Source organism: Phascolarctos cinereus, unplaced genomic scaffold (genome assembly GCF_003287225.1).
Source record: "Phascolarctos cinereus isolate Bilbo 61053 unplaced genomic scaffold, phaCin_HiC Scaffold_4;HRSCAF=312, whole genome shotgun sequence".
In the NCBI taxonomy this organism is placed as follows: domain Eukaryota; kingdom Metazoa; phylum Chordata; class Mammalia; order Diprotodontia; family Phascolarctidae; genus Phascolarctos; species Phascolarctos cinereus.
Genome location: NW_027555847.1, coordinates 649,504,968 through 649,527,294, shown reverse-complemented (window position 1 = coordinate 649,527,294; position 22,327 = coordinate 649,504,968). Strand labels below are relative to the sequence as shown.

The following is a 22,327-nucleotide window of genomic DNA, read 5'->3' as shown; positions in this document are numbered from 1 at the left end:
TATTGAGGATTATTGCCACAGTCCAGGTGACACACATTACAGACATGCTTATAGTTTATTCCAGCAAGATGGGGGAGAAGGCGTCACTCATGAGGTCTTGACTTGTTCCCCTTCTCCCTCACTTTAAAAAGGAAGAAGAGAGGTGACCACTTCCCTGAAGTTACGTAGGCAATGATGGATTGGGGAAATTTCCCCCTTAAATGCCCTCCAGGTTGGAAGGGGCAGCTACCATGAGCTACCAATTGTCAAAGGAATTTGGGAGTATTATACCTTGGCATAGGAGGTGGAGTTTACTAGATCCAGGCAGGAAGGCTAATGGACAGTAGGGACATTCTTTGAGTTTCATTTTAGATGGGCTATCTGAAATTGGATGGCACTGATTCATAGCAGCAGAAGTTCACAGGATTTTGAACTTGGAAGGGCCTCCATCTCCAGAGAGCAAAAGTCGGCCCCAAGAAACATTAGACAGATTTCCTCCCAATATGAGCTAGAACAATATAAATTAGAATTAGGTCATCTAGTCCAACACTCTCATTTTACAAGAAGGGAAACTGAGGCCAGAGATGTTAAGTGACTTGCCCATAGGCAGCAAGTGAAAGACTTGAGCCCAGGTCTTCTGATATGAAGTCTAAGACTCGTTCTACTCCACCCAAGGCCTTTCCTCTTTCCAAAGTCTTTTTCTGACTCTTTTCTCAGTTGGTTCGCATCACAAGCCTCTGAAATGGTAGTATTCTCATTTTAAAGCAGAGGAAACTGAGACCCAGAGGACTGAAAAAGACTTGTCTAAGGTCACATAGTGAAGAGGATGGAGCACTGGACCTGGAGTCCAGAAGATGTGAGTTCAAATCCAGCCTTGGACACTTCCTGGCTATGTGATGCTAACAAGTCACTAAACTGCTGCCTGTCTCAGTTTTCTCATCTATGAAATGGAGATAATAATAGTACCTACTTCCCAGGACTGTTGTGAGGATCAAATGAGTTATTATTTGTAGCACAATGCCTGGCATGTAGTAGGTGCTTACTAATTGGCTGCTGAAAATAAACTAAGGCACTTTGTAAACTTTAAAGCACTACATAATTCTTGTTATTACCACCAAATGCCATGATGCCACAAATTCATGTTGGCATTGGGCAGGTTATGTTTTTTCCTTTGTGTTAATGATTATTTGGCAGCAAAGACTTAGGGTAGAATTGGGAACATTGGCCGAAAGACCCTACACTGAATGGCCAACCTCCATCTTCCTCAGAAGATTTGCAGGCTTCAAGTAGCCCAGGCCAGTTTGGAGAGCGGGACCCAGATCCAGGGCAGTACAAACAACATGAGTACATATACACATAGACACACAAGCACATCTACTCTTTGTCTCCTGCAGGAACCCCAAGTTGTGCAGATGGCAGGTCCAGGCTGCAAAAGAAAGCATTAAGTTGCAGGCAAGGAGGTCTGGGGTGAAGTGAAGGAAGGAGGACGAGAGCCGAGGCCAGGCCCCAGCAGCTGGGCCTGCTCATCAAATACCTCAGCCTGAGAGGTCAGGGAAAGGGAGGCCAGGAGGTCTTAATTCCCCAAAGTGGAAAGCGGAGGCTAGGGACACTGGGACTGGGGGATTTTAGCATTCCTTAAAGTCAGATTGGAATTGTGTCAGTAAGGGCAGCTAACCTTGCTGAGAGTGCTTGGGTAGAAACATGGACACCAGACTATATGTGAATGGCTACTGAGTCAATCTGATCCTCATGAAGGGAAGTGTATGCCAGTGAGGGTCAATCAGAGCTTGGCCATCAGAGCCAAGCAGCAGTACAGCCAGAAAGACCCAGTCATGTCCCTTTTAAAAGATTAAGGGAGCAAGGAAGTGAAAGGACAGGGTTTCATTTCAGTCTTTCCACAAGTCAGCGTCCAGACTATGGACACTCTTTCTAAGACCTTCCCAAGACAGTCTTTCTAAGAATTTAATAAGATCATAGAATTTAGAGCTTCAGAAGACTTTCCATATTACTATGTCTAAAACCATCATTTTCTGTTAGGGTAAGGGAGAAGGGGTGGGACCAGGGACTGAAGGTCAGGGAGGGTCACATGGCCCATTCTGGAAGAAGGGGGAGGGTCTCTGTGGGACATGGACTCTGAGGGCAGGATCTGCATCTTCTCCCTGAGAAGAGGGGTTCCCTGACGACAGAGATTGTGGTTTCCCTTTAGACTCAGCATTCCCCAAGGGCAGAAAGCATCTCCTGCTCCAGGCTGGATTTTCTAGAGGTGGGCCTGGTCCTTCCCTTTCTTTTCTCTACATCCTCCCGTTCAGCTCTTGGCTGTGCCCGTATGGAGTACACACTGTGAGGTGCGAAGGGACGATAATGCCCTCCCCTGGCTTAACACTAGGGAAAACAGCCTCCCTTCATGTCTCCAGTGTAGGCATGAAGAATTATGGACCGGCCAGAATGAGACACACCGTGGAACACAGGAGAGCTGGGAGACAAAAGAAGACCTTGGCATCTGAGGAAGAATTGCCTTCATTTGCTCTGGAGCAAAACCAAATTACCTCCTAGACTGGAATCAGACAGGGAAGGCACAAGGAGAGAGAATGGTGGGGTGGGGAGGAAGGGAAGGGACAGGCCAAGGAGGATGGCAGCAGCTCAGGCCGAGTCCAGAAGCAGGGAGCTAGGAGGAGAGGAAAGGCATAAACACCTGTACACAAACATGCACCCTCTGTACCACTCCCCACCACACAGAGGTTCTACGCAGACAAGGACAAGAAGTAAAGAGAAAGCCAAGGCGGACCCCCAAAAGCAGGTCCCTTGTTGATTTCTCACCTGTCAGGTGCTCACCTGATCTACAGGCCATATCCACATCCTTCTCAAAATCAGTCTGAAAGACAGAGAGAGAGGAGAGGCCAGGGTGAACGGGGAGGAGGGGGTGCAGGGCAAAGAGTTTACATCACCCTAAGTAACAGTCAGAGCTTCGTTTTGTGCAGAAAGCCCCAGGCTCCAAGGCACCTGACTTAGAACATGGATTTTCTGAGTTAGCTGTTGTATTGTTATTGTTCTTTTCATGATTTAGAGTAGAAAACTCCAGGTGTGTGAGCTCTTGCCATGTGCCTCCTTATACATTATGTCCTTCCACATCACTCGATGGCCCAGCCACACTGGCTTATTTGCTCTTGCTCATAAATGATGCTTCATTTTCCATCACCTTGCCTTCACCCTGGCTGTCCACCATCTCTACAATCTTCTCCCTCCTCACCTCTAGCTTTTGGGATTTCCGCCTGCCTTCAATACTCAGCTCAAGGCCTACCTTCAAGCCTTTCGTAAGCTATGAGAGCCCTCCCTCCTTAACTGCCCTGTATTTATTCATTTTGTATCTACACTGAATAATACAAAACAGATACCTGTATGGGCTGTCTCCCCTGTCAGAATGGAAGCTTCTTGAGGACAGGAATTGTTTCACTTTTGTCTTTGTATCTGCAACACTTGGCATAGGGCCTGGCACATAGTAGGCACTTAATAAAAGCTTGTTGATTGATTGACTGATTGATAATCTGTAATGTATTGTCTTATTTACACTATAATAATGTAAATAATATAATTGTATTGTCTATTGTCTCAGACAGTTGCCTGAGGGGACTGAAAGATTAAAAGACTTGCCCAGAGTCACATAACCAGTAGTATGCTACTGCTCTGATCTCTCACACACTAATCACACGGTAGTTTAGAACAGGAGGAGGAAGGCTGGACCTTTGGACAGCTTCAAAGTTCTACTCAGGATGCAGAGTTGCTCCTTGAAACAAAGGCCCTTCTTTTAGTCTTCCTCTGATGATATAGCTGAAGGTGAGTGGGCTGGATTCACAGGCATCTCTGGTCTTTTTTTTTTTTTTAAGCTCAGACTCTATGATCCTATCACTGCCTGGGAAGCACTGACTCTGTAAATCAACAGGAAAGGCCAGGAGGGGTCCCAGCTTGGAGACAGAAGAGGAAGGGAGTTAGGCTTCACTGGGGTTGGAGAGAGGTCACTGCATGCTTTACTTTCATAAGCTGGGCCAGGGTTGGTCTCCCAGACTCTGTCAAGGCAACAGTTCTGGGCATTTTCTCTGTGTTATATCCTTTGTCTTTTCCTTTTTTTTTTTCTTTTTGAACATACAAATGATTTAATCGCTATACGCAACCAGGTAATTCCAACTGAGTCAACTTTCTCTACCATGGCATCTCAATAACTATTTTGCAATGTCTGGTCTTAAAGAATCACCTGGAAGACTGAAGAATTAAGTGACTACCTAGAGCCAGTATGTGTCAGAGAAGGCATTTAAACCCAGGTGTTTCAGAATCTGAGGCTTGCAAAACTTGTAAGAAAATCCCAAACTTCTATCTCAAGTGAGCTAAGGGTACAAAGGAGATTTCTGAGCCAAGGTGAGGCCCAGGCAGTGGCAAAAGAACAGAAAGGGCCTATATTCTAATAGTTTTAGAGGACACCAAGAAAATATCCCATATAGAAGGAGAAATCCACGTCCACTTCTCGTGAAGGCTCTGCCATCCTACATAGGCCCTCAGTCTTATAAGCACAGTCTGAGAGCTGGGAGGGGTCTTCTAATCCTGAAGAGGAAGCCTCCTCAAAAGAGTCCTGATGAGTGCTCATCCAACCTTCCTTTCCAATGACAGCAAAATCAACATTTCCCAGGTGGGCACATTCCACTCTGGGGCAGCTTTAACTTTTGGGAATGTTCTTCCTCACACCGAGCCTAAGTCGGCTTCGCTGTAATCTGCACCCACTATTTCTACTTCTGCCCTCTGAGGCCCAGCTAAAAAAGTTTAATCCCCCAGCCACCTAACGGCCTTTTGGTTATTCGAATATAACTCCCATATCACCCCTAAATCATTTCTCAGTCAGGCTAAATACCCCATTTCCAAATGAGGAAGCGTGTTGAATTGGCTGCCACTGCCGCTGCTGACGGCTTCTATCTCTGTGACGGAGTACGGTTTACAAAACACGTGTGAGATAGGTAGGTGCTACAAATATGATTTATCCTCATTTTATAAAGGAGGACACTGACAGTCTGAGGCCCCTGTGACTCTGTGACCTCCAGGCTCGGCGAGGGGTAGGGCCTACGAAGGCCCTGGGTCCTACCATGAGCTGTGCATGACCATTCTGGAATGATCCCCCTGAGTCACCGTTGCCCTCCTCCTGCCGATCCACCACCCGACACTTCACAGCGTCCTGGACCTGGGGGGAAGGAGAGCATAGGGTGGTCAGGAAGAGCACTGCACCACATCGACCCCCTAAAACGACAACAACGGCAATAACCTAGTCCTCATCACTGCAAAGCTGGCACACCCAACATCTGCCTGCAAGGGGCTGCCAATCTTGAAGAAGGCTGGGATTTCCATAGGCTGGGAATCAACCACCCTGTCTGCTGAAAGGAATTACAGACAATAATTAATAACAGTCCCCTTAAGTTCTACAAAGTGTCTCCCTCACACCAGCTCCTCTGAGACAGGCAATACTATTATAATTTCCATTTTACACATGAGAAAAACTGTGGCTCATATAGGCAAAATAACTTCTCCAGGGTCAAACAGAAAGTAGATGTCAAGGGGCAGCTAGGTGGCACAGTGGATAGAGCACCAGTCCTGAAGTCAGGAGAACCTGAGTTCAAATCTGGCCTCAGACCAAACACTTGACACTTACTAGCTGTGTGACCCTGGGCAAGTCACTTAACCCCAATTGCCTAAAAATTAAAAAAAAAAATAGAAAGTAGATGTCAGAGCTGGACTCCAAACATATTTCTTCTGGGTTTAAAGCTGATACTCTTTCCACCAGACCATGGCTGCACCATGGGTGAAGATAACCATTGTGTGATGTCTCCCACAGGAGTCTTGGTAAATTGGAAAGAGTTCTAACTCTGGAATCAGAAGGCCTGGGCTCAAGTCTGACCTCTGGTTCTTCTTACCTGTGTGATTTAGGGCGATGATGATGATGATGATGATGATGAAAAAACCAATATTTTACAGGACTTTAAAGTTGACGAAACACTTTACCAATGTATCTCATTCGAACCTCACAGCAACCCTGAGAAGTTAATGTGATTACCTCCATTTTCTAGGTGAGGAGACTGAGGCTCACACATGTTACATGACCTGCCCAAGGCCCCAAGTCCAGGGATTCCAAGTCCAGTGCTCTAATCACTGCCTAAAAGTAGCTGACTCAGCAAGGCACTCAGCTTTCCTGGATCTTAGTTTCTTTATCTGTCAAGTGAGGATGTTGGACTAAATGGTCTCTGAGGTCTCTTTCAGCTCTAGACCTATGGTCTTAATGAACCCTTTGCTTCTAATTATGTGATTCGACAACGGTGACAAATTCTATGGCAGGAGGTATTGTCAGAAAGGGCACTGTTGGCTATTGATGGACACCATGCTATTAAAAAGAAGTTTGCCATGTTTCAATAGTGGCAGCAACTTCTATGGAAAAGGACCATGTCAGTAAGAACACCAGGTTCCAGTGAAGGGGGATAAAATGTTTGCATGTAGTTAGCTGAGCTGTAATAAGAACAATGATATGAAGACACCATAAGAGAACTCTAGTCTCACAGGGCCATCTTTCTTCTTCCTGTGATTCAGAGCTGGCATCTGCTGGGTTGATAATCCTTTCTTTCAACTACCACTGCCTTGTTCTCAACCCACTCCAGCTCAACTTTTCTGTCCCCTATCCAGATCGTCCCTTGCCCTTCTAGTCCACTGTATGTTCTGAAAGCCCCATGCTATCTTTTGCAAACTTCCTTTATTCTGGATCTGTTCATTTCACACTCTTTCCATATTCAGCTCTTCAAAGAAGCTGGAACTCCTCTAGAAGGCACTGCATCCCTGTCTGCCCACTCCATTACTGGAGACTCTTTTGCTCAGGACCTCCAATATTCTATGTGCAAAGAAGGGGTAGGCATTCAGTGTTCCTCACTTTACTTCCAGACCATCCCTTTGTCACCATAACTCAGTATGGGGTTCACTCCATCTGCCAATATCTCCTTGTCCAGATTCTTGCTAAAGTCATCTAACACCCTCTAGGACATTCCTCCTACTTCCCAAAGAAGTTCACTATTTGGTTCAGCTTTACTCTCCTTGTTGAACTTGATCTTACATTTGGAAACTTTAACACGTGCATTGATGTGCCTTTGACATTCTACCCTTCTTACTTCTAAGCCTTCTTACCTTCCGTGACCTTTATGTTCAGCTACCAGCAGGAACAGTCATATCTAAGATCTCTCCATCAACCATAACTTTGCCACATTCATGACCTTCAACTCCAAAGTTCTCCCATCTAGTAATAATCTCCTATACTTCCATTTCTCCATCTGTCTGAGTCTTCTTAAAGACCTATATTTTTCTTACTTTCCTCTCCAGGCTCCTGATATTTCCCTATTCTACTATCACTGTACTTGACCTGATGGTTGACCAGTTCAGTTATTCTCTAAATCAAGGCTCATCCAGCATGTCCCCTGACCCCTTTCCAGCTCTTCTATGTAGGTTGTCTTTCCCATTAGACTGTAAGCTCCTTGAAGGCAAGGACTGTCTAACTTGCTTGTATTTGGATCTCTGGTGCTTAGCAATGCCTGGCAACATTAAGCATTTAGTAAATGACATATCTATCTATCTGTCTGTCTATCTATCTATCTATCTATCTATCTATCTATCTATCTATCTATCTATCTACCTACCTACCTACCTACCTACCTACCTATCTATTTACTTATCTTCTTATCTATATCAATCTAATCTATTTATCTAACATTTACCTCTTTCTATCTCTCATCTTTCTCTATGATTAATCTATCATCTATCTAATCTATTTATGTATCAACTAATCATCTATCTATCTGTCTATCTACTTATCTATCTTTCATCTATCTATCCACCCATCCATCTATTTGTTCATAGCAGGAATTTCAAACTGGATTGAAAGCAGAGAAATTGTGTCCACTCACAAAAAAAAAAAAGAGGCAACCATCTCGAGTGAAGGGGATTAGCTATTAAAGGAGAGTCAATTCCTTTGGAAGGGAGTGCTTGTCAATGAGAGCATGGAAGTCTGCTGGATTGAGGTTGCCTGGGAACGTTACCTCTTGAGAGCTACCTTCATTACACTAAGCAGAAAAAGAGATAGTTTCATATGATCATGGAATCACAAATTTAGAGCTGGGAGGGACCTTAGTGGGCATCCAGTCTAACTTCACCATGCGCTAATGATGATATTGGCAATGGCCATCCATTTTCAGGTGGAAGGGCCCTTTAAAATAGTCAAGTCACTTCCCCCTGATTTGGCAGAAATGTAAACTGAGGCCCAGAGATATTGTGACTTGTTCAAGTTCACATTGATAGTAAGGGAGTAGAACTCAGGTTTCAAATACAAGTCATCCGATTAAAAACTCAGGATTATTTCCACTATACTATGTTGACCCTCAAGATGATCATGGGATTAAAAGCTGGAAGAGACCTTTCTGAGGATTGGGTCCAATGGCCTCTTCTTACAGAGGAGGCAATGAGAAGTCCCAGAGAGGGGAAATGTCTTGCTCAACATCACACAAGTAGCAGAGAATCTGAGCCTAGGCCCTATTTCCTATTTTCCCTGGGGCAAGTGGTTAAAACTCAGGTCTTCCTTGAGTCCCGCCCACTCTGCTTACAGCTCTTTAAGCATTTATGGCGTCAGTCTGTCTTACGGTCACCTCAACTTGTTGACACGTTACTTTCCAATGTAGGTCACTGGCCACAGGACTTGTCATCTGTACTACACACTTCATCACTTAGAATCTCATAATCTTAGGATGTTAGTCCTGGAAGGAACCTTAAAACATAGAATATCAAAGCCAAGGATGGGTTTTGGACCATAGAACATGGAAATGTCAGATGTGGAAGGGAACCTACAATGTGGTATGTCAGGGCTGGATCTTAGAACACAGAGACCCATAGAGATTATGTAGTTCAATTGCTTCATTTCCCAGATGAGGAACCCGCAGTCTAGAAAGGTAAAAGGTGATCTGGCTTAAGGTCATAGAGCCTTAAGCAAGGATTCCAGCAAGGAATCATAACAGCCAGACCAAGATTTTATCTACTATGACAATACTATGATAATTTTAGTACAGTATTTAGCTGTAGGCTTCCAGAAGGCAGAAATCAGGCCGTGATTTCCCTTCTTTTCTATCAGTGCCTAGGTTGAATTGGCTAGACAATTCAGTGCACGTTGCTGAGTGTTTACTCCTGGGAGACGGCCCACCTCACGCCGAAGGATGCAGTGTACCATCACGATGACGAAGCCCTCCAGGGAGTCGAAGACGGCAAAGAGGATCTGGAAGAGGGCAGAGCGCCGATCAGTGACAGCTAGGACGGCGGACATCCAGGTAAGGGCCAGGAGTGGCAGCACCACGCAGGAACTCCATAGAGAGGCCCTATGGGAAGGATGGCAGACAGGTGGATTAGGTAAGAGGCTGGTCGTACCTGTGCCCATCATAGAGAGGAAAGAGGTTCCCAAGGCCCTGGTCCACCCACCTCCTGTTGCCTACTACCCACCATCTGCCTAGGAGAAGAGCACCACGGGAAGTGGAAAAAGCCCAAGGACCCAGCCAGAGACAAGAACTAATTTGGCAATGTTCTCTAGGGCCTGACAGGGAAATCCTGGGGAGGCTGTCCAATCTACAAGTCTTATTCTTCAAAGAACAAGTGGGAAAAGCCTAGACGAGAGAGCCCCTTGACCACTCAGTTTCAGCAGGGCAAAGAGATGGGAGAGAACAGGAGACCATCTGATGCTGCTTAAAGATTAGGTTTGTTTGGGGAACAGGCCTCACATCACTCCCTCCCTCCATTCAGTGGCACAAACCCTCTGTGCCCTCCAACCTTCCTCTCTTGTGGCATTTGTCTCTGTCTCTCCCCATCTCTCTCTAGCTTTGCGTGTATTTTTCCTCATATGTCTTGGCTTCTCTCTCTTCCTGTTTCTGTCTCACAGTTTGGTTCTCTACTGGTCTTCTCTACCCACTTCTGTTTCTTTCTCTTCCAGTCTCTTACCTTGTCTTGCCTCTCTCTCCTTGGGTCTCTGTCTGTCTGTCTTTTTCATTTACCTCTCCTTGTCTCTATATGTTATTCTGTCCTCTTGTTCTGTCTCTGCTTCTGGACCTATCTCCCTGCTGTATTTTATTTTTTTCTCTCCCTCCTTGTGTCTCTGTTTCTTCTGGCCCTCTCTCTGCCTCTGTGTCTCCTCATTTCTGTCCCCAATACATCTTGAGCCATTCTTGGTCTGATCACAAAACCTCTCCCCCCCCACCATTTTTCCCTGGATCTCTCCATGGGGAGCCTCCAAGTCTTGGACACAGGTTCAGCAGCTGAGCCTGGGCAACTTGAAGTTGGGACTGTCTCTGAATTCTCCCTTGCTCCTTTCTCCCAGGTCCCCAGTCTCTCCAAAGAAGTTGGGGAGTAGCTAGAAAGAGGGACCTGGGGCCTAGTCCCACAGGAGGCCTCTGACTGTAGCTAGGCAACAGCAGGGTCTTCTCTCATGTTACCATGGTGATTGGGACCTTCCAAATACTAGTAGGACCTAGGGAATGTGGAGGGCTGTGTTTTGGGAGAGAAGGGAGAAAAATTGGTTCTTTCCCTTCCCCAAAGTCCTCCATCAAGGGAGGATGGGCTCAGGACTGACAGGGCAGGATGGCCAAACCTTAGTCCAGGGACCTGGGTTTAGTCACCCAGAATCTAGGAATGAAAAAGGCAATATGAGACCTGACAAATGTTACCCTGTCACAAGCCATCTTCCCCCCAGCAAAGGAATGCCAGGCTCCTCAAGGAGTGAAGGAAGGGTCCTGACCCACAGCTCCCTTCTCTTTCTCCTTGACACCAAATGGGCACTGGTTCTAGCCTTCTAGAATGGAAATTTTCAACCTTTCTCCCAAAGAAGGGCCCTCAAACAGCACCCCCCCCCATTTCAGGTACTGTGCTAAACAAACAAACAAATAAATAAATAAATAAAAAATAAATAAATAAATGAATGAATGAATGAATGAATAAATGAATGAATGAATGAATGAATAAACAAACAAACAAACAAATAAATAAATAAATAGGGCATATATATTATGTGACCATCTATAGTCTTTTTACCTTTTGCCTCAGGAAAATTTGGGTTTGTTTTTAGCATGTCCTCTTCTGCCTTCCTTTTTAAAGCTAGTTAGACATTTTGGTTTGGTTTTTCCCCTAAAGAACTATTCTTGTTTTTCTCTGCTTATCTGCAATATACCCTTTTCTCAGATATAGTCAGAGAAGGAGAATGGGGAGAATTGGAGAGGAATGAGAGAGACAGAGACAGAGACAGAGAGAGAGAGACAGGGAGACAGAGACAGAGAGAGAAAGAAACACGGTGACAGAGACAGAGACAGAGGCAGAGAGAAAGGAAGAACAGAGGCTGGAAGGAGAAGAAGTGGGAAGGAGGAAGTCAGACAGAAGCAGAGGCAGAGAAATGGGTACTTTTACTCTTCCTGTCTTTCAGCATGTTCTTTTTACGGGTGTCCTATCTTCGCAGTCACACTCTAAGCTCCCTGAGAGCAAGGCCTAGGTCTGTTCCTCTGCCTGCCCTAGATTGTGGTTCCCTCAGTATCAGACTTGGGTTTATTCTCTCTCTGTTCCGCAGGCTTGCTAAGCGCAGCCAGGTCCGTTATTTTTCCTGTCCCCTCCACTGTGGCAGTGACCACAGAGCTAGACCCAGAGTAGGGGCGCTTACAGACTAATGGTCTGCCTGAACTCAGCTGACACTTGAATCTAGGGGCTCATTCCTCACCCACGTACTGAGAACTCCCGGCGGATTGTCTCTGGTCTGTTCAAAGGCACTGGGATGGACCCCTGGGCTTTCCTCCCCTGCACCATCCCTCCCCTGCTCCTCCCTCTTCCCTTCTTCCCATCCCCATGGGGCCAAGACGGGACTGGACAGGACAGGACAGGACATGGGTAGAAGGACATGGAGGCAGCAAAGAGTGGAAGGCTGGGGAAGGGAAAGAAGCCAGAGAGGGAAGATATGAGCAGGCAGCGAAGGATTAAGAGGAGGAAGGGATGGACAAGTGAGTGGGAGGGCCTGGGGATTCTGGGGGAAGACTGAGGGCAGTAATCGGAAGGGGAAAGGAGAGATGGCAATTACGGGGGCCTGTCCAGTTGTGCCCAGTCTTCAAAGTCCCTGATGCTACAAGACAAGGGGGAAGCCTTCCCGGGAGCTGGGTTAGGACACCTTCCAGAAGCAATCTTTCTTACAAAAAAGGGGTGTCCAATTCCTGGGATGAAGGGGAGCTCTCAAACCCCACACATATACACATACAATGCACATACGTCCACACGTGCACACACACAGAACCACATAATGCTAGAGTTGGAAAGACTATCTGAGAAATCTCCTTACTTTCCAAAGGGAGAAACTGAGACCCAGAGAGAGGAAGTATAGAAAAGGGACTTGCCCAAGATCACATGACTAGCGAAGGTTAGAACTGAGCCTCATACCCAGGTCTGCTGAACAATATGTCCACAGCTCTTTCTGTTATTTATACACGCCTACAGACACAGGCGTGCATTCTCACACAAAATACATGCATGCGTACAATACATACAGTATATACATCACACGTTCACATATATGCCCTTAGGTACATTCTCTTTTTCTGAGACCTAGCAGATCCAGAGAAGGAGCTGAATGCTTCACAGACTCCCCCACTTGGAAGAGCCCCCAGGATCATCTAGTTCAGCCAGTACCTCAGCAGGAATGCCTTCCACAATATTCCCAAAATCTTGCCTCTCAACTTGAAGATCTCTAGTGATGGGGAGCTCACTATCTGGCCAGTCAATTCCAGTGGCTCTTTCTTTGGAAGTTTTTCCCTACAATGAAGTGGTTTGGTGGTGACAGTGGCAGAGACAGGAGGGCAAAGGAATGGAGGAGTTCATTTTTCTTGGCAGCCTCACACATCTCCCACTCTCTCAAAATTGATTTGACCCAGTCAGCCCATGAACCCCGCCACTCCCCAGCTGCCCTCTCTCTGCCAAGACCCTCTAAGGGTCTCCAAGGGCAAGACAGAGCAAGTCCTTCATGGAAACAGTGACAGAATTTAAAGCGCCCTTCCCACTTCTCCCACCTTAAAATCTTGGTTTAATAAAACATTCCCATTTCTAGATTACTTTAGGGTAGGTAGTAGGAGGTTTGTTCTTCCCCCTGCTCTCCTTTTTACAGAAGAAACCAAATCCCAGAGAGGAAACATAATTTGCCAGAGTTAGTGTGAGAGCTGGGATTGAAGGCATTGTCCCCTGACAAAGTACAGAGCCCTACCCAGTAGACCACACTACCTGAAGTAAAGTCCGGTCTGGGGCTGGGGATAATGACATCCCACCTTCATCCCCACCTCTGGGGTGCCTCCTTCCTTGTTGGCTGCCTCGATCTCCAACCTCACTCTCTGTATCTTTCTAGTTGAGCTAGAGATATAAGTGGGGACTCAGTTTACTAAATGCTGTATTAGTTTGTTTGTTATTTTGTAAGTGAGCCTACATCTTGGATGTTCCAGAGGGTAGGTGTTCTCTCTCTTATCAGAGTAGAGACTCCCTGAGGGAGGGACCCAAGAAATTTAGGTCTCATTGAGGGTATAGGCCATATTTCCTCAATCCTCTGAATCCTATCACACTAACGGGATTTTAGCAGAAGTGGAAACTGGATAAATTAGCCTTTTGATTTGACTGTTAATGTTGGCAAATTCTTACAAATATAAAATCATTGGAAGGTCTTTTTCTTATGCACCGGTTTTGATTTGGATAATTGTTGGCACTACCTCTCCTTTGACATAGGGACTAAGGATTCATAGAGACCCACCAATATATGCCAAATTTCATGAATAAAATGCAGATCCCCAAACCACATCAGCAGGTAGGGGCTCTAAGCTGTTTCTAGTAAGGGAAGTGGGATGTGTTGAACCATCCATGCATACTCACTCTGATTCTGTTTAGAACTCAGCCTATGCACAGGACTAGAGCACTGTTTAGAGACAGGGTCAGCTTCAGTGCATAAGCATTTTCATTAACCGCTAATTGACATGAAGTATTTCTTTCAATCAGATTGTAATTGTTTACTCTATTAGATTGTAAACTCTTTGAGTTTACTCCTTGAGGGAAGTCTTTTGCCTCTTTTTTTGTATTTCCAGCACTTAGCACAGTACCTAGACCACAGTAGGTGCTTAATAAATGTTTAATGATTGATTGAATTATTATTATTGTTATTATTATTATTTAGGCAATTGGGGTTAAGTGATTTGCCCAGGGTCACATAGCTGGTAAGTGTCAAGTGTTTGGTCTGAGGCCAGGATTTGAACGGAGGTCCTCCTGACTTCAGGGCCAGTGCTCTATCCACACAAAAATGGTTAAGAAGCCCTGGTCTAGAGCCAAGGTTAAAGTTCAATCTGTGCTGAGGGTCAGACCTCAGGCTCTCAATAGAGTTAGGGCCCGGTCTCAGGGCTCAGTCTGGGACCAAAGTTAAGGCTCAGCCTAGGACTAGGGTTTGGGTTCTTCAGTCTATGACCAGGGTTAGGGCTCAGTCAATGACTAAAATCAGGTCTGCGTCTGTGATCAGGGGTAGGGCATAGTTTGTAGACAGAAACACCTTTTTTTTTTCTCTGTGAACAGAACTGGCTAGCACAGAAAGGGAAGCTGTGGCCCTGGTGACATCAGCTCCCTGCCCCGCCCTGTCCCTAACCACCCTGTCCCACCACCAGCTGCTGACATCAGCGTTCACAGCCTCTGCTTGGTTACCAGGCAGGATGCCCGCGTTGTCTCCCAGGCGGAAGCTCTAGGATGGCTTAGAAAGAACTAGATGAAGAGATAATGTCCAGACTCTCTCTCTGGCCTTGTCTCTCCTGAGTTCTCCCGACCTTTTCCTCCCCGGCTTCCTAAGCATCTCTCAGGGTTTAGTGAAATGAGTCCTGGATTCAGAGTCAGAGGACCCGGGCTTCAGCCCTACATCTGCTATATAACGATAATGATATTATTATTATTAATCATAATAGCTGACATTTATATAGAACTTTAACATGTATAAAGTTTCCCAGAAGCTTTATCTCATGGGAACCTCCTAAGAACCCTGTGCTATAAATATCATTATACCTATTTTACCAATCAGTAAACTGAGGCTGAGAGATTAAAAGATTTGTCAACAGTCATATAATTAGTAAGTCCCAGAGGCAGGATTCAAATCCAAGTCTTTTGACTCCAGGTTTTGGATCCTTTCCACTGTACCATGCTGCCTCTTAAATGTTGTGGCTGTATCACCTTGGGCCAGTCTCTTTCACTCTCTGGGACTCAGTTTCTCCCTCTATGAAATTGGGGCAATAATATTTGTATTCTCCCTACTTTACCTACTGTGGGGAAAGCATATTGAAAATGCTAATGATAATGCTAATGACGATGATGCAGGTGGGGTGGGGGTAGTATTGGCATAGGAAGAACTCAATAATTCTTTAACTGTCTTGTGCCTTCATGATTCACTTGCCCAGAGGGTTAATGTTGGACTACGAACCTTTAGGAGGGTTCTGCCACAATGTCATCAGCTGTTTAAGACCTAACTAAGGCTTTCACCATGGCCACAACCTGGGGGACTAGAAATTACTATCATTTTGACAATTCCAGACCCAGGCCCAGCAACTTCATAGCAAATGTGCAATGGAGACAGTGCTGAATTCAAAGCCAGAGGTGGTTGTTCAGTCATTTTCAGTCATGTCCAACTCTTTGTGACCCCATTTGGGATTTTCTTGGCAAAGATACTGGAGTGGCTTGCTATTTCCTCCTCCAGTTCATTTTACAGATGAGGAAACTGAGGCAAACAGGGTTAAATGACTTGTCCAGGGTCACACAGCTAGCAAATGTCTAAAGCCAAATTTGAATTCTGGTCTTCCTGACTCCAGGCATGGTGCTCTACCCACTGAACCACCTAGCCAGAGGACCTTGGTCCAAACCCTGGATCTGCCACTTACTACCTGTATGATCTCTGGCCAATCACTTCACTTCCTGATCTTCACTTCCTCATCTGTAGAGGTTGGATTAGATGTTCTTCAAGGGCCTTTCCAGGTCTATGTCAATCCAGTGATTCAAAGAAAAAAGTTGAAGGGAAAATGTGCAACTCCCTAATGTATCTCAAAAAGTTGAGACCCCTGAGTCCTCAGGAGGCACAAGATCTCAGGACTTAGAGCGTGAAGGGACCACAGGGCATGGGAATCACAGATTGAGAGCTAGAAAAGCCTTAGAGACCATCTCTTCCAATCCCTTGGAAGAAATTTTATTTTATAGATGAAAAAAAATGAAGCCCAGAACCCTACCCAACTACAGCTGGTTCCAGAACCTATCTGGAAAGGGAGGAGGCAAGTACCAGTGGAAATCCTGCCATCCTGAGTGCACAGCAGGAGTCCCCAACTCTGTTCCTTCCAGTGAGATGGATGGTTACCATCTGCCCCATCCTGGCCTCCGCAGATCCTCCAGGCCTTACCATCTGCCCCACCGATATCCTCTGTAGATTCTCAGCACTGCCACTTAAACAAATGTATGAGCTAAGGACCTCTGCAGAAACATTAGGACTTCTGGGCCTTTCTTTTCTGCCTTGAACTTGAATTTTCTTTTATGTGTTGTCTCTCCCTAGAATATGAGCTCCTTGAGAATAGAAACCTTCTCATTTTTTCTATTTATATTCCTCAGTGCTTAGCACATAGTAAGTGCTTTCTATGTTCATTTATTTATTCATTTTTTTACAAGCAGGGAATTGAGGCTAGAAAATGACTTGTCCAAAGTCAAACAGTAAATCAATGACAGATCTTACTTAGTAACAGAGTGGCCTTGGGCAGAATATTTCCCTATTCTGACCCCTGTTTCTCCACTTACAAAATGTGGATAATTATAACACACTACCTACCCATAAGGGATGTCATGAGGAACAAATGGAGTCATGCTTATGTGCTATTATTAGTGCAGAAAATACATTTTATTATAGGACAGTGCTATATAAGGACCAGGTATTACTGCTGATCTCTGTTCCCTTCCCTTCCCTTCCCTGCATCTCCCCCTTCCCTTCACACCTAACAGACAGTAAATGCTCCAACTGATTTAGAGATTAAACAATGGAGAATCTCAGGCCGCAGCCAGGGCCCTCTGACAATGAGTATTTCTTTCACCTGGAAGACCAAGGGAGCCATTAATGACCACTTGCGTTGGGCCATTAGATCAGTCCTGCATCAGTCTAATTGTACTCTCTCATAGCACGCCCCATCCTCAACCTGATTCAGTTTCCAAGTATTGGTTCTTTTTGCTTCACTTGTTTCTGTCCTAGGTGCCCTTGGGGCCCTCTTATTCTCCGGCTCAAAGGCCTTTGGTGTTTCCAATACCCCCATGTGCCTCCTCCTGTCCCCAGCAGGCTGGTCTCTTACATACGCTAGGCTCAGTCCTTCATCTTGTGAGGGGTGGGCCCTCCTCTTATTCCCTGCTTGAATCCTGTATTTCCCTCAAGGCCCAATCAGCCCCACCTCCTGGAAGCTTTCCCTGACTATTCCAGATGTAAAAGTCAGAACTACAGTGATCTATTAGCAAGACTATTGAACCCTGAAAGAGCGTGTATTATTTTTCATCTTTTAGCAATGAGTATAGGGCCCTGAACATGTGTGGGCCATAGGATCATAGGATTTAGATCAGGAAGGGAGCCCAGGATTATCTCATGAAACCTTCCTCATCTTACAGACTCAATTACTCCTTTTAAGAAGATTCTCTTCTATGGGCCCAGACTGATCCCTTAATCTCAAGCCCCAACTTGAACCTCAGCCCAGTCACAGACAGAGACCAGAGCTTGACCACAGGCTGAACCCAGATCCTGGTCACAGACACAGACTTGACCTTGGCTGGAGACTGAACCCTGACCCTCCACAGGCTAATCCCCAAACCTGACCACAGGCTGAGACTTAATCATGAATACAGACCAAACTCTAACCATGAAGACACACCAAGCCCAAAGCCTGAACACAAATGGAACCCTAACTCTGACTAGATACAGGACCCTACACCTGAACACTGACCCTACCAAAAGACTATATCCTGAATCTGATCACTGACTGAGCCCTGGCCTTGGGCACAGACTGACCGACTCCAGACACTTCCCTTGCCCTCAGAAAACCCAAGGTTGAAGGGGAGGAGGACAGAAAGGAAGAGCCAAGGCAAAAGATGGAGGGAAGCAGGAAGGAAGGAAGGAAGGAAAAAATTCCAGGAGGTGGGTGAGAGGAGGCAGGAAGGGCAGATGGGGACTTCATAAGAAGGGGAGGGGTAAGCGAGGTGGGAGGTGAGGTGCGGAGAGGCGGAAGGGGCTGCACTAACATGGCATTACTGGTGGTGGCCGCTGTCTCTTGGGCCGCAGAAACCACTCCGCACTTGGCACATTTCAAGGCCAGACCATACAGGGGCACTGCCATCTGACTGGAAGTGAAATCAAAGACTGAAATAAAACCAAATACCTTTTGCTCTCAGAACACAAAAGAAAAGGGGACTAAGGAAGAAAAGAGGAAAAGAACCCCAAACTTATAAGGGAAGGAAAGTCTAGGGGATAGGGGGAAGGGTGAACCAGGGAGGGAAGGAAGGAGGCAGGGGAGGAGAAGGAATATAGGATAAAGTTCACAAGCACAGAGTAGTGGGATGTCTCCCAGCAGAGTCCCTGGCCCAGGCCTGCTCTGAGACTTTGGGGAGGGTGATATTGGAACCCCAGCTCTTATGCCTGACTCCTGACTGGCAGCAATCCTGGGAGGGGGGAGAGGGCAAAGTATGTCAGGGCTGATGATGGGGGTGGGGGTGGGGGTGGGGGGGCTGTGTTGGAGGGGATCCTATGACACTGGATCTCACTGGCTATCTGCAGATCTCATGATGGGGGGGAGGAGGGGAGACTTGGTGGGATTTTGTGTTCAGCTTTTAAATCAGAGAAAGGTTAGGAGGCCTGCAGGACCTGGGAGTTTGTGTGTGTGTCTCTATGATTATCTGGGTACCTATAGTTATGAGGGTGGGGGGAAAACGGGTCTAGATCTGCACATCCACGTATCTGTGTATGTTTGCATATACCTGTGTGCTAGGGTCTGTGTGTATGTGTGTGTGTGTGTGTGTGTGTGTGTGTGTGTGTGTGTATTTGTCCATGTGCATGTAGACTCTGACCTCCCCAAGCACAGTGCCATGCATGTAACAGAGTTCAGCCTAACGAGGCTCAGTATAGACTCGGTGACTGATGGATGGACTGAGGGGAGTGTGAACAGCTATTTGCTTACAGGTCTATCTATAACTAGCAACGCACCTGTTTGAGCATGCCTCTATGCGTATAGGAGTAAACTCAAGAATGTCAGTCAGGGAGGGGCTTAAGGTTCAATCCTTCCTGATCTAGGGCTTGCCTTTCCAAAAGACAGGGCGGGTCAGTGGAAAGCGCACCCCATAATGGGAGTCATGAGACCTGAGCTCTCTATCCAATGGCATGCTGATGCTGGCTCACACCAGTTAGCAAGAGCTGATTGTTAAATTTTCAGTGTGAGCATTTACACGTCTGAAATAAGCAAATGCTACTAATCAGGGCTTGACTTATTGCTTTGTTGATTGTCTAGACCAGATGTGTCAAATACCAGCAGCGCCCCCCATCTTTCCTAGTGCAGCTGAACCAGATTAAAATGTAATTGGGAGATATTTAACAAAATAAATACCAATATAATAAAACACAGATAATGTGATAGGTAATGTTACTATGGGTTTCTTAGTCAATACGTGGCAGGGATCCCTATGTACATTTAGTGACCCTTGTTTCTACTTGAGTTTGACACTACTGTTCTAGACTTAAGAAAGTGATGGAGAAAATTTTAATAATGGAGGTTAAAATTTAAGGTATGTGTGGTACACCACCCCTCTGCCAGTTGTTAAACATTTACCTGGTTCTATATGCCACTTACTACCTACTATGTGGTCTTGGGCAAATCGCTTCTACTTTTGTCCCTCAATTTACTCAGCTCTAAAGGAAAGAAACTGGCCTTGCTTTTGAGTCATTTCAGTCATATCTGACTCTCTACGACCCCATTTGGGGTTTTCTTGGCAAAGATACCGGAGTGGTTTGCCATTTCCTTCTCTAGCTCATTTTTACAGATGAGGAAACTGAGGCAAGCAGGGTTAAGTGACTTGTCCAGGGTCACACAGCTAATAGTGTCTGAGACCACATTTGAACTCGGGTCCTCCTGATTCCAGGGCCAGCGTTCTATCTACTGAGCCACGTAGCTGCCTGAGATTGACCTTGTTGACCTCTAAAGTCCATCCCTGTCCTAACAGTCTATGCTGAAACTCTATCTTCCCAAACAGGCAATAGAATTTCCACTTCAACCCCTCCAGTAAGAGTAAGTCACTCTTTTCAGGGTCAGCCCATTCCATTGCTGGACAGCTCTAACTTTTAGAAGAAAGAATTTGGTTCTTAGAGATTAGAGTTGTCTCCTTGTAACTTGTCAGATGGAGGAAACAGGAGGTCAGAGAAATGAAGTGACTTATTTGAAGTGATGCAGCAAACACTGGGAGCTATGCTAACAACTCTTCCCCTTTCTCTCCATACCTGTTCTGCCCTTCTGGGGCCAAGCAGAACAAGGCTAATTCCTCTCGCCCATGACAGTCCTTCACACACTTGAAAACAGCTAGTACATCTCCCCACCCTCTCCCTGCCAATCCACCCTCATCTTCTGATCCCTGAGTTTTCTCTTCTCCAGGTTAAACATTCCCACTTCCTTTAACCTATTCTCAGTATGACCTGCCTTCACCATCCTAGGTACTTTTCTCTGGACCTGCTCCAGCCTGTTCATGCTCCTCTTAATGATACATAGAAACTGAGTATGAGCCTGGGGGTGAATACACAGACATACCTAGAGGTGCAATGGATAGCTGGCCTTGTAGGTGGCCTGAGTTCCAATCTGGCCTTAGACACTTACAGTGTGTGACTTGAGGCATGTCATTTATCCTCAGTCTGCTTCAGTTTCCTTGTCTGTGAAAAGGGGATAATAACAGCGCCTATCTCCCAAGGATGTTGTGAAGATCAAATGACGTAATACTTGTAAAGTGCTTTGTAAACACTACCTATTCATGTTATACTCATCTGACAGACTATTCCAGAGCCTACACTCTGGTCAAAGTCCTGGGCTAAATACTAATGAACACTACACCCACATAGCTCTTTGTAGAAATGATTTCCTCAAACCACCCCAACCCAACCCTGCTTGAGGCAGGTCTTATACTTCTATTATCATCTATTCAGCAGAGAAGGAAACTAAGGCACAGAGTATTCAGTGATATACTCTAAGGTCAATTTTCTCACAACCACCCTTCGAGGTCATAGTACACATACATATTCTAATTCCTACAATCCTTGAGGCTATTGAGACTCTGTGGTCTTTGCCAGACACTGCTTCTATAATTGCTATATGTGAAAAAGTGTAGGGTGGGGTGGTGTGTGTGTGTGTGTGTGTGTGTGTGCACGCGCGCGAGTGCGTGCACAAGTGAGTAGAATTTTTTGTTGTTATTGTTGTTCAGTTTTGTCTCTGTGACCCCATTTGGGATTTTCTTGTCAGAGATACCGGAGTAGTTTTCCATTTCCTTCTCCAGTTCATTTTATAGATGAGGAAACTGAGGCAAACAGGGTTAAGTGACTTGTCCAGGGTCACATAGCTAGTAAGTGTCTGAGGCCGGATTTGAACTCAGGAAGATGAGTCTTTCTGACTTGTGGCCCTGTGCTTAATCTACTGTGCCACCTAGCTGCCCCTTGTGAAGAAATACCCTTTCCTTATTATTGGTATATTGCTTGAAATCATACCTGGTTTGGTTTGTGTGATATGGATAGGAAATTGTAAACATTGTTGGGGGCTTAGAGCTAGAACAATATTGGTTTGGTAAGATGAAATGACTAGTCCACTAACTTTCCTAGGGTTGTGCCATTTTTCAGACAAAGAAATTGTAATTCAGAGGTTACGTGACTTGCCCAAAGTCTCATACAGTGATCAGTGGCAAAGTCAAAGCTTTCTCCTGACTCTTTCTGGGATACAATAATGACTCCTTACTCCCTAGAAGGACCCCAAAATATAGGATTTTGATCTGCAAAGGACCTTAGAGAAGGCAATGGGGTCTAACAGAAAGACCACTGGATTCGTGGTCAGGAGACCTGCATTCAAATGCCATCTCTGTATGACTTTGAGTAAGACACTTCACCGCAATATTCTCAGCTTCCTCCACTTCGAAATGACTAGATGTGGAACCAGAGGACACAGGGTTGAATTTGCTTTCTGCTAGCTACCAG

At 45.6% G+C, this 22,327-nt stretch overlaps 1 protein-coding gene across 2 annotated transcripts in view; it reads right to left on the bottom strand.

Moving 5' to 3' along the window:
* ADGRB1 (adhesion G protein-coupled receptor B1) overlaps positions 1 to 22,327 on the bottom strand; it is a 263,970-nt gene that overhangs the window by 14,735 nt on the left and 226,908 nt on the right. The window contains exons 25-27 of one of the 2 annotated variants that reach the window (XM_078153784.1): positions 9,233 to 9,404; positions 5,102 to 5,197; positions 2,812 to 2,851 (exon numbers count right to left, since the gene is read on the bottom strand). In XM_078153784.1, the coding sequence (XP_078009910.1) occupies positions 2,812 to 2,851; positions 5,102 to 5,197; positions 9,233 to 9,404 (308 nt within the window). Of the gene's footprint in view, positions 1 to 2,796; positions 2,852 to 5,101; positions 5,198 to 9,232; positions 9,405 to 22,327 lie in introns of both variants that reach the window. The other variant, XM_078153783.1, reaches the window with a different exon arrangement.